This window comes from Acipenser ruthenus, chromosome 5 (assembly GCF_902713425.1).
Source record: "Acipenser ruthenus chromosome 5, fAciRut3.2 maternal haplotype, whole genome shotgun sequence".
NCBI lineage: Eukaryota > Metazoa > Chordata > Actinopteri > Acipenseriformes > Acipenseridae > Acipenser > Acipenser ruthenus.
The window spans coordinates 87817514-87833178 of NC_081193.1; the positions used below are offsets into that span (position 1 = coordinate 87817514).

General features: G+C 44.2%; 1 protein-coding gene across 2 annotated transcripts in view; it reads right to left on the reverse strand.

Annotated features, from left to right (window-relative positions):
- The window catches only part of plekhh2 (pleckstrin homology domain containing, family H (with MyTH4 domain) member 2), a 59730-nt gene extending 46424 nt beyond the window's left edge, over window positions 1-13306 (reverse strand). Inside the window, exons 1-2 of one of the 2 annotated variants that reach the window (XM_034003224.3) lie at window positions 10653-13306; window positions 1025-1158 (exon numbers count right to left, since the gene is read on the reverse strand). In XM_034003224.3, coding sequence (XP_033859115.3) covers window positions 1025-1147 — 123 coding nt within the window. In that variant the 5' untranslated portion in view covers window positions 1148-1158; window positions 10653-13306. Of the gene's footprint in view, window positions 1-1003; window positions 1159-10652 lie in introns of both variants that reach the window. The other variant, XM_034921418.2, reaches the window with a different exon arrangement.
- Between the last annotated feature and the right edge of the window lie 2359 nt (window positions 13307-15665).

Here is a 15665-nt window from a genome sequence, read left to right on the forward strand (position 1 = left end):
AGGAGAGCCTTCGCTATACCCCTGTCACTGGTGAGATCCATCCCCTGTGGTACAGGAGAACAGTACAGCTTTCCTTGCCGAAACCGTAAACTGTAGTTGATTTCTCCAGGGGCAAATGGTTTGGACTTGGAGCCGCTTAACAAACAGTAAATTGCCAGGATGTTAATTACAGAAAGCAAACTGGTCCCTTACTGGATAGCGATCTGGAGGCTCTTCCTTTCCTGCACTGATGAGGTCATTGCTCTGTTTGCATTAACCTCTAATTGCCTCCCTCCAGAGTAATGACTTTAAACTAGGTCACTGAACTGGGCTACAGCTGAGCAACACTTGGATGGAGACACAGGAAACAAGTGAAACCTCAGACTCCTAACATCCTCCACTGAAAAGCATTACACAGAGTCTGTACGCTTTTCCACGTGTATGCTTCTTCTAATGTTCTAATGTCTAATGTACTACAATAAAAGACGATTCATTCCCGTAGACGATTCGTTCCTGTATGCCTTGCTTTGCTTTTATTAAGCTCTACCGTGTTTTAGAATGCAGGACATATTCCGACAGGACAGGCCATGCACAGCATTGTACACGACTTCTCCATTATCTTCACCACTCACTCAGGAATTGTCCATCAATAATCTCACATTCAATCTGTACTACTAAGTGATCAATATAATCTCGGGGCTGCCTAGGATGGTTTTGGGAGTGGTTTGGGTGGCACCCCAAGACACCTCTGCTTGTGTGACCCCACATATTTGCAGGCTTATGACTCTCCCACCTCCAATTTTCTACAGGTCCAAGTCTACTCTCTGAACAGAGGGCTGGTTAACACAGACATGCACAGAATGCCAACAGCTGTTCAAATACTGTAGAGGCCCAACATGAACACAAGGAAGGTTAAACTTGCATAGTTGTAAATGACTGTGTGTCATTATCAGTATTCAATTATAAACACAGGTGTGGTGATTTGCAGCAGTCCTATGGGAGAGTTAATAAAGACGGGAGTTACCTGGGTTCCATGGGTATTTACCTTTTCGGCGAGCAGCTCCCGGATCTTGCTGGCCTGGATCCTGAACTTGAGGAGCTGGGTCTCCAGGGTGGTGCACCTCTCCTTCCAGTCAATGGGACCCGCTGCCTCCAAGCCCTCCGCCATGCCGACCGCAGCTGCGAGGAACAAGTCACATTGAGAAAAGGTTCCATTATACCAGCACACATGGGGCTGGAACGAATCACTGTGCATCGATACTTTCTTAACATCAGTTGTAATAGACATGTGTATCATGTTTATTATCATAAGTGACCAAGTGGATGACATGCACAACTTCACAAAAGGATTCTTGAATAAGAAAATAAAGTGTGATTAATAGCTGGTATGAATACACACCCTCCCTGTTTAATTGATTTGTGGTCTTTTCACAAAAAAGTTGATGACCATCATTTGATCTTTTTACTCATAATATAAAGTCCATCGTGACAATAACACGTACCATATTGTGATGTGTATATTGTGATAGTGTTGTATCGGGACGTTACAGCCTTCATGTTCCTCGTGAAACTTGCCATTAGCTTGATTGTTTTGGAAAGTAAAATGCACTTGTGGCAGGCTGGCTCGCAGTGGTGAGGTGTGGTGACGTCACGGACCAGGAAGTAACTGAAACCAATACAATGGATGGACGGGTGAAGCTGAATGCTGCTGCATTCAGCGTATTTAATTAATCAAATAAACAAAAACAAAAGATTTAAACAATGAACAAAACACAAAACAAAAAGGCACAAGGGCCAAACGAATAAACAAAAACTGTTTAGCAGTCGTTTTTAAATGTCGTTATGTTTCCTCGCTCTCGCTCTCTCCCCGTACTCTCCTCTGTACACTCCACCCCGCAGCACGGGCAGCTGCCGGTTCTTATACTCTGGCCGAGGGGTTAACTAGTTGTTAATTATCTTATTACCCCACGGCCAGAGTCTGCACGCGTTTGGTAAGGATGCATGACTGTCAGCTAGTTAAATAATCAGTAGCTGATCAGTCATGCATCCTCACGGTGTTTTAAATTATAAATAATAAAAGACGCTGCGCTTTTAACTGCGCTGCAAACAAAAATACAAATAATAATACATAGGGGCGGGACACTCTGCCACACATGCCCCCCCTTGTGCGCAGCACACATGGCCTTTTCGGCCACCTCCCCCCTTATTCCCTAAAGTCCCGGCTAGCAGTCCCGGCCCAGGAACAGGGGAAGCAAGGTGTCTCCGGGGGCGGCCACGGCGGGATGTCCTCCTCCCACCCCAACAACTGTAGTGTCCCAGTGGACCACGCACAGACCGGCTCCTCTGGCCAGAAATCTTTTGGGGGTGGTCTCCAGACCTGCCCCCCCTTCTTCATGGCCGGCAGCTCCCCTCCGTGGGGCTCCGGCCACCCTTTCTCCTGCAGTGAAATTGCTGCGGGGGGAGTGGGTCTCCTGACCTCCCCCCCCCTTCTTTATGGCTAGCAGCTGCCCTTCATGGGGCTCCAGCCACAGTATTTCCTGCCGCGAAAGTGCGGCTGGGGAAGCTGGTCTCCTGACCTCCCCCCCTTTTCCATGGCCGACAGCTCCCCTTCATGGGGCTCCAGCCACAGTATTTCCTGCCGCATGGCAGGACTGGTAGCGACCCCAGGCGAAACAGGACCCTGGGAAGGCGACGGCAGCAGCTGCAGACCTTCGGCAGGCAACAGCAGCAGCGACCCTCGGGAGGCGACGGCAGCAGCAGCGGACCCTCGGGAGGTGACGGCAGCAGCAGCGGACCCTCGGGAGGCGACGGCAGCAGCAGCGGACCCTCGGGAGGCGACGGCAGCAGCAGCGGACCCTCGGGAGGCGACGGCAGCAGCAACAGCAGTGGACCCTCGGGAGGCGAACTCGGGAGGGGAGCCCCTGGCCATGGAGGCGGCAGCAGGAGCTCCACTTCTCGGCCAGAGTCTGCACGCGTTTGGTAAGGATGCATGACTGTCAGCTAGTTAAATAATCAGTAGCTGATCAGTCATGCATCCTCACAGGGTTTTAAATTATAAATAATAAAAGACGCGGCGCTTTTAACTGCGCCGCAAACAAAAATACAAATAATAATACAAAGGGGCGGGACACTCTGCCACAGCACTCCATAAAGTTATTAAACCAGAAATAAACAACTCAGACATTTTAACTTAAGGTGCTGGTATGCAGTCTTAAGTTGTTTCTTATTTCCTTTTTTAGAGAGGGAGAGAGACTCAGAACACAGAAGCTGCAGTTTCAAATGAGCACTTTATTTACAAACACAGAACAGACAACGAACAAAAACACATTAACAAAATAAAATGCACAGGGGCCAAAACAAAAGGTCTACAAAAACTTACAACAATACAGGATGAGAGAGCACAGCAACACATACCCTCTCCAGCCCCAACATTAACTTTCTAACACAACGATGAACACCTATTTTATACACCTGTGGCTAGAGCCTAATTAATCACTTTAATCATGTATTCACTTGTCAGCCCCAGCCACATTCCCACGTGTTTTGACATGGAGAAATTTAACACTCGTGAACCGGCAGGGCTTTCACCCTGCCACCCTGCCACAGTGTGTTATACCATATCCTATAAATGATGGAAAGCAATCTTCCAGTTTAAAACCCATTTGATTATTCAGTCCTGTGACAATAATCTGCTGAGCATTCCGCTTTTAAATTCTAGTTAAATTTCATGACTTTGAAAAGTTTCTGAGGAAAAAACCCTTTCCAGAGCTCCACTCAACACACATGGCTGAGGATCTGTTTATTTACTGAAATCATGGGGAAGGTGAGTGACATGCCATGCCTTTTAGGTGTGTTCTATAAGATTCTCTGTTGTTTCTGCTCTGATCATTACCTGCCATGTACCGCATGCTTCTGAAAAGACTCCTCAAGGTGTGTTGTATAGAAGCAGCATGTCAGCGCTGCACTGTGCACTGAAGCAGGTGAAACAGTGAGCCCTGATAGCCTGTGCAACACTGATATGCTTCCCCACCTCACTTACACAGAACTTACAAGATCATACAAAGGCTTTTATAATGCATTTTCTGCTGATGGAAATCTTTTGTATCTTTGGTTTGAAACAAACCCAGGCTAAATCCACAGATGATCTAATACCATACAATCCTGATCTGGTTCAATCCCCAGTCCAGTACATTAGTCCTGGTCTGGTTCAGTTCCCCATCCAGTACATTAGTCCTGGTCTGGTTCATTCCCCCGTCCAGTACATTAGTCCTGGTCTGGTTCAGTCCCCCGTCCAGTACATTAGTCCTGGTCTTGTTCAGTCCCCCGTCCAGTACATTAGTCCTGGTCTGGTTCAGTCCCCTGTCCTCGCCCTGTCTCGTTCAGTAAAGGACTGGGTGTGTTGGTGTACCCTGGGACAGGGTCTGACAGGGAGGTTGTCACTCTGGAATCCCTGTGAATCAAAACTGCAATTTGTAAATATTTCACTGCATTTAAAGTCACAGTGCACAATTATTGTTTTGTTTATTTATTTATTTTTTTAACTTTTTTTTTTTAACTTTATTTAACTTTTTGTTGCACTTTGTGACTTGTAAATAATAAAACCTGTCTTCCTCCACACCCCATCTTTCTCTGTGTGTCATTTAAAGGGCCTGCCTGACTTGGGTTCACACAAGTCATCATCTCTCATGTCTTAAGTGTTAAAGTACTCAAAGAGATTCTTCAATGAACTGAAAAGCCTGTACATGGCTTGGCCCCTGTGCTTTGAAATGACCTGCTCTGTTAATACCCTCCTGCAGTTCCCTGCAGCAATCTCCTCCACACGCTCACAAGCTGACAGCTCTGTCTTTTGTTGTGCAGGCTCTCAGGCTCCGGAATCTGCCTGTCGATCAATCAGAGTTCTGTTGGGTTAAAAAGGTTACAGACCACTGGAACTCGTTTCACAGCACCCTGCAGACAGATACCCATATAGGGATACTAAGGGATACCGGTAGAGACATGGCAGAATTTGAAATGCCTTTTAATGAACTGCATAAAACTTGTCCCTGTGCATTGGAATTTGTTCTATGATCAGCTCTATGATTGGGTGCATTTCGCCGGTGCACCCAATCACAATACAAGGACTCTCCGGGCACAAACGCCAAATAACATCCATCATTATTATTATTATTATTATTATTTATTTCTTAGCTGACGCCCTTATCCAGGGCGACTTACAATTGTTACAAGATATCACATTATTTTTACATACAATTACCCATTTATACAGTTGGGTTTTTACTGGAGCAATCTAGGTAAAGTACCTTGCTCAAGGGTACAGCAGCAGTGTCCCCATCGGGGATTGAACCCATGACCCTCCGGTCAAGAGTCCAGAGCCCTAACCACTACTCCACACTGCTGCCCATCATGCGTATAGCCAATCACATTAGAGCTTACATCAGTGAAAGCAACACAAGCAGACAGGATGCAAAGATGGCAAAGGCAACCATGAAAATAGCAGTCTGTGTGCGTGTGTGTGTGTGTGTGTGCGTGTGTGGCTTTCTTATTTAGCAGCTTGGTTTTCAGTGAGATGTTTATACTTTGTAGTCTGCAGACTGTGACAGAGATGCCTAACAATATTTTTGCAGAAACCCATGTTCCGTGCTTGTTTCGCTTGGTCTGCGAAGAGTCTGTCAAATGCTTGTGTCTCCAACTTACGACACACACTAGCGTCTGATGGAGGGGTGTGATTGTGAGTGAGTGTGTTTTGAACTGGAGGGGGCAGTGGAACCTACATGAATTTTCAACACAAAGAATGTGAAGAGAAGTGTTGACAAAAACAAAATATATATATTAATTACAGTTGTGGTTTTGCAATTGTTTTCTGTAGGTTTCTAGAGAATAAAAGCAAAGCCCTCATTTAGGCAGACAACCCTCTTAAACCTGTCATGGAATTATCATCCTTGCATTGAAGGGATTTACTGTACTGCACCAGTCTGGTAGCTGTCAGCATTCTGCACTACACACATATGAGCTCTACAAGGGGCAAGGTCCACAATGAAAGATTGTGGTGAAATGCCCTTTTGCTACACTGGCTGGCTAAAATGGAGAAAGACATCCACTGGACCTACACAAGCTGTGTGAGAGCTGTGTGCAACTATTCAGCAACAATCACAGGAACCTTCAACACTGAAAAAGACACTAATGGGGCTACTGTTTAATTTTGTGACCAGTCAGTGTATGACCTGGGGATATCCTAGAAGTTTACAAAGACAGGATTCTCTGGTACGGACTAAATCTGTGTGGGAGAAAAGAAACAAACCCCACACCGAGGGCACAGCACCCCTGAAGTGGAGCTCTACCCCTGAACTGGGTCGCTTTCATTTTTTAAAACTCAAGACTTAGTCCAGAGGCCAGCTCCACCGTCTCAGCAGCTGTGCTGTAAATTAAAGCACTTCCATGATTACTGCTCCCTGTGTATTTACCTCCGACAGCGATCCCACACATCAGTCTGCTATGCACTCCTCTGAGCAGAGATAAGGCTCTCTACAGCTGGTTAATGTCACACGGTGGAAGGGAGAGGGAGTGGGTTGGAGTGCTTCCTGGAGAAGAGTATTTAATAAACTAACCAGTGGTGACCAGGTGTGAGGCCAGCCACAGAGACAAATCCTATTTATAAAAACAGGGCCAGGGTTATTTTATAAAAGGACTGGCATAGCAAAGTCCACACAACAGACAATCTCAAATTCAGTAGCATTGGCCTCTGTTTGTGTCTGACAGTGACTCTCCAGTTCTGAGATCACAGTCAGACCCCCCCATTCACTCACCCCCACCCCGTCCTTTACATATTATGCAGAATACTCCTGCTTCAGTTATGTTATTCTAATACTGCAACACAAAAACAGTTTCCTCACATTCAAACAAGCTGCTTTCAAGATACAACCTTCCCCAGCCCTGCCAATCAAACACCAGCCTCTTGAGAAAGCACAGACCTTCGATCATTCCATCATTATCCTTGTATTTGAAACCACTTTTGGTGACCCCATTTGTTTGAAAAAAAAAGTTCTCTAGTATGTTTCTAATTTGTACCTGTGATTATTTTTTAATTACTTTTTTTTATTTAAAAACATTTTTATAGAGCACCCTGGAGCAGTCTGGCTCGACACCGGGGCAGACCCACATACAAGGCGTTGCCATAGTCGAGACGAGATGTTACGAGGGCATTCAGAACAGTAGCACAGTCTCTGTCAGAGAGAAATGGGTTGATCTTTTTGATTGTCCGTAGAGGGAACTTGTGATTCTAGGAATGGCACTGGGATGCTGTACAAAATGGGCTACACAGTGGTCCATCACACATTCACAAGCACATCTGAAGCAATGTTTTTTTATTAAGCAGTTGTGAGTTGCAATGACATTTAGTGCAGCTGCAGATCTCCACTCCAAAGTCCAGACGTCTTGTGCTTTGTATCATGCGTGTTTATATTGTAGTTGTCTTTCATATCAACTGAATACCAAGGGCTGCTGTCATCTATTATAACTAGATAGCTGCCTCGTTCTTCTGTTGCTGTCTGTTGCTGTTTCAGTGGTCTTTTTTTAGATCACAAGAGCTACACTAGCTGCAGTAAACTAAATTTTACAATAAAATACTAAGGCACCAACAAGCACAATGAAGACAGTGTAATTGAACTATCTGTATGTTGCTACAACTCTACATAATATTAAAACAACAAGGCATATGAATGGCATGTTGAATGAATTCAGGGGCTGAGATCTCCGAGTTTAGTTTTAGTGAATTGCTAGAACGTTTAGAAGTAGACATTTTTAAACTGGTTTAAAGTTGACACTCCGCCCTGGTAACACCCAGTAATGGAGTGTTTTCAATACAACTGTGATAGTGTCTCAGTGCTGTTCTGCTCCTGACCCCTGATCTACATGCACACACCCTGACTCTGTGGCGCATACACACACACAAACATATAGACACACACACACACAAACACATAGACACACACACACACAAACACATAGACACACACACACACACGCACACTCACACACACTCACACACACACACAGACAAATATAGACACACACACATACACACACAGACACACACACACTCACACACACAGACACACACAGACAGACACATACAGACACACACACACACACACACACAAACACATAGACACACACACACCCACTCACACACACACACAGACAAATATAGACACACACACAGACACACAAAGACAGACACATACAGACACACACACACACACATAGACACACACAGACACACACACTTAGACACACACATGCACACGCACACACACACACTTAGACGCACACACACATAGACACACACACGCACACTCACACACACTCACACAAACACCCACTCACACACACACACAGACACACACACACTCACACACACAGACACACACAGACAGACACATACAGACACACACACACACACATAGACACACACACAAACACAGACACACACACACAAACACATAGACACACACACACACAAACACAGACACACACACACACACAAACACATAGACACACACACACACGCACACTCACACACACAGACAAATATAGACACACACACATACACACACAGACACACAAAGACAGACACATACAGACACATACAGACACACACACACACATAGACACACACAGACACACACACGCACACGCACACACACACACTTAGACGCACACACACACACACACAGGGACCCAGTGAGGCAGAGCTCAGACAGGACAGGCATTGTGCTGATCTGGGTCCCACCTTCACTAGGTCACAGTAAGCAGGGGGATGTCTGGGCATCTCTACATGATCAGCATCCAGCCAAAGCAATCAGGCTTCTAACTGTGGGGTGGAAGTCTGCTTAAGGAAATCAAACTGAAATCACTGTAACCAACTTAGTTTCTGCTACAGCTGAGGGAACACAATGCCACTTTATGAGGAATAATGGCTTCAAACTTGGGAGACCTAGTATGTTTTTGGAAACCAGTCTCCCCTGGTGTGCCGTGCAGTGGCCTGAACTCTGCTGAAACCACCTTCCCAGTGTTCCCTCAGCTTCCCACTTTCCCTTATAACTTGCTGTGTAGCTGACAGATATGTGTTCATTGTTAACTCTGCTGTTTTATTATTTTATCTGTGGTGCTGATTTGATTGTTTTTGATGCATTTCATCAGTAGCCAGGTGAGCCCTGTAAACAAGAACTGGTTCTCAACTGTTTTTATTACGTTTAATAAGAAATGCATTCATTCATTCATTATAACATATTGTTATAACTGTTATTTCAACATTCTAGACTTTATCCTGGTTTCATCTCAGAAGTGAGCTCATTAATTATCATTTCCCCCTCAATGATTCACTCCAGCAAAAAAAGATCTGGCAAGTCACATTTACAAAAGATCTTCATGTGATTTGTGTTTCTAAAATTAACACAAGCCTGTCTGTCTTTAATTCTGTCAGACCAATAACTGCGTCTCTGTTTTTTGTGGCATGCTTTCAGCAGATGGTATTACTCGATTTTCTAGATACTGTACTGTACTAAACTGTACATTTAATGCACGAAGTGTTGCATTCAGTTTAATCACGTCTTTCTAAATTGCATCACGTTTATTTAATAGAATTGCATGTTCTGAGAAGGAATGAATAAGTAAATAATTAATTAAACACGGGCTGCGATGTTACCACTGCTCCTCTTCATCCCTGAGAAAGTACAGCCCCCGCGTCGGCAGATTGCGACACACAGACATTCATTCCACAGATAGAGTAATCGGTTGTAACCCGGTGCTGTCCCGCTCAGCCACCTTATTCAGCAGACAGCTTTCACTTTTTCTGAACTTTATTTTAGGTTCACAACAATGACAGGACACGAGGACAAAATACGCCTGGTGATAATTGACAGTCATGCCTTCCTGTACAAACTCCCCAGTGTCCCGCCACATAAACACACCAGCAATAATAATAATAATAATAATAATAATAATAATAATAATAATAATAATAATAATAATAATAATAATAATAATGGCTGTGTGCTAAAGTGTTCGAATTAAGATAAGTTAAGTAACTTTTTAAAATATATATTATTTTATGGGTACATATCTGATAATTAATACCGTAATTAATATGTTGTTTACATAATTATTATTAAATATCACACAAGAAAACACACAGCCCCTTGTAAAACTATAACGTCGAGTGTAGAATTAGAATTTGCTTTTTTTTTTTTCCACAGGAGGCTGCAATTACAGAATATAAATTTTGCTGCAGCACTGTCAGTTTGTACGGACTGTATACACACAGCATCATTCCAGTTGTTTAAAATCATTATATATATATATATATATATATATATATATATATATATATATATATTCTCCCTCACCTCTTTACCAATACCAGCCAAACGAATTATATTTATTTATTTATTTATTATGTGTATTTTATTTTTATACTTCGACTTTTACCAGTTTTATCCATTGTTTGGTTTACCAAGCTAGGGCTAAATAATGTAAAAATAAAATACTTCACCAAAAAACACACACACACAACGTCTGGAAGGCGAAGGAACAGATAGACAGTTTTTTTTTTTTTTCACGCCTACTTACTCAAGGAGCTCATCGCAGGCGGTAGTGCAAAAACCAATGTAACTTACCCAGTAAATAATCGGAATTAAAGAGTTCTGCACGCAAATAATCCAAAAGAGATATTGTATTTGAGCTCAGTCGCTTGTTTCATTTTTTCCTCCTATTCCCATTCTGTCATTCCCATTGTAAAACAGAACGGATAGGAATTCCACACTTTTCCCAAAGTTTCCAATTTCAGCAATGTGTCCGACTTCAGAACTGGGGTGGCTCTGTTGGGGCGTGCCAACACACGCCCGTCTGTCCTATCACCGCAGTGTAAGGCGTGGTTATGCAGATTACCAGGAGGAGGTATAGTGTAAGACTGATATTCTTAAAGGCGAATAAGAGAGCGTCTAATATGGAGGAGGCGGGGAGAATGGGCACAGCAGTCGAATGAATATATTTAGAAGGCGGGTTTAGAATACCCGGAATTGACGTTGGAGTACCGCAGTACGGCACTGTAGAGGAGTATGCAGCGAGTGTTATAATTTCTGTTATACTCCAGTAATTTTAAAACGCATCTATTTAAATTAACACAACTACATGGATGGTATAGATATTTTTGGTATAGATAGTTTTCTAAAGGGTTACTTACACTGCAGAAACTCGTCATAAATAATACACGTTTTCAAGAATGAAAACCGTTTAGGAAAAGCTTGACTTTGCAACGTTTGATCCTTAACGAGCGCAAAGTAATATAACGTTTCGGTTTATGTAGCGGTCAATTTAAACGTGTTGGTTTAAACTTTTAAGTTTCATGCTTAGGCTGCTAGAAATGGAAATACCGGTGTAGGTTTAGAAAACGTCATGTCTTGTGAAAACCAGTGTAATTTAACAGTTAAAGGAAACTGTGAAACCGGTGTAGTTAGAGAACGTGTGATAATGCTGTAGCAACCTTTTTGACCTCCCTAAATTAAATAGCTCGTGCCTGATCATTACTGCATAGTGGGAAATAACACCACATATTCCTAAAATGCTCAGAGGCTTGTGTTACTGTTCTGTGGCAGAGACCAAAAACCCTTGAAGCAGGAGAGGACCCTCTTCCGTCACCCAGGTGTTTATTGCATGTCCTAGAACCTGGCAGAGCAGCAGCAGCAGTGCGCACAGCGGACTGACGCATTGCACACTCTCCCCATTCCACTGTGTGGTAGTCCGGGCACATTGTCTTCCATATGTGTTGCATAGCTTTCTCATACTACCAGGTGCTCCATACAGAAGTTTGCCTTTCGTTTAGATTCATATTTTAGTATTATATTTGATGTGGTTCAATATGTCTCATCTGTAATTGGACCTTGCAAACTCATATTTCAATTAGTAAGCTGCACAAAGGGTAGTGCTAATAACCCTTTACTGCCCAGGGAATGTTCCTATACCTGTTTAATGCCTATTTTTTAAATGTCAAATGTATTGGGCACTGGGCAGCAATAAATACATAAATACATTTGGACCAGGTAAGTTTTTAGCATAATTCTTAGCAGGAGACATTATGTCAAGCCAGTGCAAGTAGGTCATGTTAATTTGACAGACCTGCAGCAAAGTAATTCAGCTGGAGACCACTGGCACTCTGACCTGAGGTGCTGGGGCCATCGTTCTTGCCAGTGAAAGGTAGATTAAACTGAACTGTCCACAGACAAGGGGGTGGTGGCATTACTGAGGAAACCAGCACATCTGATTGATGCTAATGAGACAAGCACACTTTACTGAAATCAACACGTACCTTAATAAAACACAGCTATCATTTTGTATGCTGGTTATGTGCTTTTGTGTGAGTGATATGTTTTCAGTAATCTGTCATTCATCATTTAAAAACTTGAATAAGGTATTTTAAATAGTGCTAGAAGTGCACTTGCATGTATGTTCCAGAGGAGTCTTTTCCCATGTCAGACTCTGCTGAAGGCAGTGTTCTTTACTTGCCCTGGTGGTGCTCCGGACTCCAGTGTTCTGTTCTATTTCCTCGCTCTAGACGGAGGTCCTTTGGCACAGCAGCTGGCCTCTGTCCTGCAGGAGTGTGTCCAGCTGAACGATGGAGTGCAGCAGATACAGCTGATAAAAAGGATCTGGACTGTGTCGCTGTGCGGTTTTATTACGCAGCGCTGTTTCTCAAAGGTTCAGGATCAGGTTTCCCTCTCTTCTGGTCTCTCACATTCTCAGGAAATTGTCTCTTATTTTTACTGTTTCCTGATCCTCGTGTTCCACGCTTGCGACGGGGGAATTGGCTCCCAGTGTTTTACTGTTTCCTGATCCTCGTGTTCCACGCTTGCGACGGGGGAATTGGCTCCCAGTGTTTTACTGTTTCCTGATCCTCGTGTTACACGCTTGCGATGGGGGAATTGGCTCCCAGTGTTTACTGTTTCCTGATCCTCGTGTTACACGCTTGCGATGGGGGAATTGGCTCCCAGTGTTTTACTGTTTCCTGATCCTCGTGTTACACGCTTGCGACGGGGGAATTGGCTCCCAGTGTTTTGCTGTTTCCTGATCCTCGTGTTACACGCTTGCGACGGGGGAATTGGCTCCCAGTGTTTTACTGTTTCCTGATCCTCGTGTTACACGCTTGCGACGGGGGAATTGGCTCCCAGTGTCACAGCCTAAGTACTCCCTTCCTTCTCCTGCTAGAGCTTGAACACAGAGCATGCAGTGAAAAATCCCCTTGAAAGGAGCCTGCCCAGGTACTGTGCTGCATCAGCTTCCAAAAACCCCTTGAAAAGAGCCTGCCAGGTACTGTGCTGCATCAGCTTCCAAAAACCCCTTGAAAAGAGCCCTGGCCAGGTGCACCACTTCCTGCTCAACAACCAGAACACCCAGTTGCCAATAGTCTGGCAGCAGACTCTCAGCCTCCTCAGAAAGGTACCGGGAAGCTTCTGAAATGTGTGAAAGTGATAATGCTGCTTCAGCGCCATCTGCAGGAGAGAAAGTGTTGCAGCTCCTAGTGTGGGAAGAGGATTTTAAAAACAGGCTAATTCACAGTACAGCTAGCAGTACAGAACATGCAGGATATGTGAACTCACAGTACAGCATGCAGGATATGTGAACTCACAGTGCAGAACATACAAGATATGTGAACTCACAGTACAGCATGCAGGATATGTGAACTCACAGTACAGCATGCAGGATATGTGAACTCACAGTACAGCATGCAGGATATGTGAACTCACAGTACAGCATGCAGGATATGTGAACTCACAGTACAGCATGCAGGATATGTGATCTCACAGTACAGAGCATGCAGGATATGTGAACTCACAGTACAGCATGCAGGATATGTGAACTCACAGTACAGCATGTAGGATATGTGAACTCACAGTACAGCATGCAGGCTATGTGAACTCACAGCTGGAACTAGAACTTGGAGTCCTGAAAAGGTGCAGTGTGTATTTATTTGACTGAGTGCAGCAGCAGCAGCAGCTGCAGTGAGAGCCGTGCTGTTTTCTCTTGGCAGAGTTGTTCTGCAGGATCCGGGACAGCACCCAGCTGCTGCAGAAGGGATCAGAACAGAGGAAACCACAGGTGGAGGAGGGAGCAGAGAGCCAGGATCGCCTCTGCACCCTGCAGCACTACAAGGCAAGGCCAGAGAGTGGGGACTCCTATTGCACAGCAGTTTGATCCATTCCTGGTTTTACCATGAGTTTAATCACACACCTGAGCTAGTTACCTATACACTGGGACTGATCAAGCACATATTAAAACCTGGAGTGGGTGAAACTGATGCAGGAGGAGTCTTCTTTCCATCCCTGGAATATTGACCTATTATATCCAGACATATAACACCGTGCTTCTTGTTTATTACACAGTTCTGATCATTCTTGAATTTGATTAGTGCTGAGTTAAAAAAAAATCCAAGCAATTCCCTTTAACATGCTTTTTGTTGGCAGGTATCAAACAAAACCACAATTAATTTCACAACCAGAAGAATTGCCTTTCCATTTTTGTGTATGCGACTGGCACGGATGAGGTGTGCCGATAAAATCTTTGTCTCAAAAGCTCAGCTAACGCTTTGTGGCATTTTTTCTTATCTGAAGTGCTCACAAGAGGACAGTTCTATACAATCAAGCTTGAAACTTGCACTAGCCTTGCATCGAGGGCTTCAGAACTACCTTCAATGAAGAACATATAGGAGCCTGTGTGGTCCAGTGGTTAAAGAAAAGGGCTTGTAACCAGGAGATCCCCGGTTCAAATCCCACCTCAGCCACTGACTCATTGTGTGACCCTGAGCAAGTCACTTAACCTCCTTGTGCTCCGTTTTTCGGGTGAGATGTAATTGTAAGTGACTCTGCAGCTGATGCATAGTTCACACACCCTAGTCTCTGTAAGTTGCCTTGGATAAAGGCGTCTGCTAAATAAACAAATAATAATAATAATAATAATAATAATAATTATTTAAAGGATCAGCAATGTAGAAGTTAAATGAGTTCAATAAATTGTGCCTCCCTGTATAGCTGCATGAACACCTCCTATTAGTAACCCTACACACTCAGGTGTCACTTCGTGCTGTGGTCAGTCTGATTGCTCAAACTCCTGGCACCGGGTCATCGCAGTAGCATACTTGAACAAGTGAAGTTCTGAAACCCAGGACTGTGTGTAGGGCTGGTGTGAGCCTCTGGCTCTGCTTCACAGGCAGCGCTGGTCTGGCTGTGTGACTCCCTTTAGCAGTGCTGATCTGTGTTGTTCATGTCTGGCTGTGTGAGATCCTTTAGCAGTGCTGATCTCCTGTGCTGATCATGTCTGGGTGTGTGAGACCCTATAGCAGTGCAGATCTCCTGTGTTGTTCATGTCTGGGTGTGTGATACCCTCTAGCAGTGCTGGTCTCCTGTGTTGATCATGTCTGGGTGTGTGAGACCCTATAGCAGTGCTGATCTCCTGTGCTGATCATGTCTGGGTGTGTGAGACCCTATAGCAGTGCAGATCTCCTGTGTTGTTCATGTCTGGGTGTGTGATACCCTCTAGCAGTGCAGATCTCCTGTGTTGTTCATGTCTGGGTGTGTGATACCCTCTAGCAGTGCTGATCTCCTGTGTTGATCATGTCTGGGTGTGTGAGACCCTCTAGC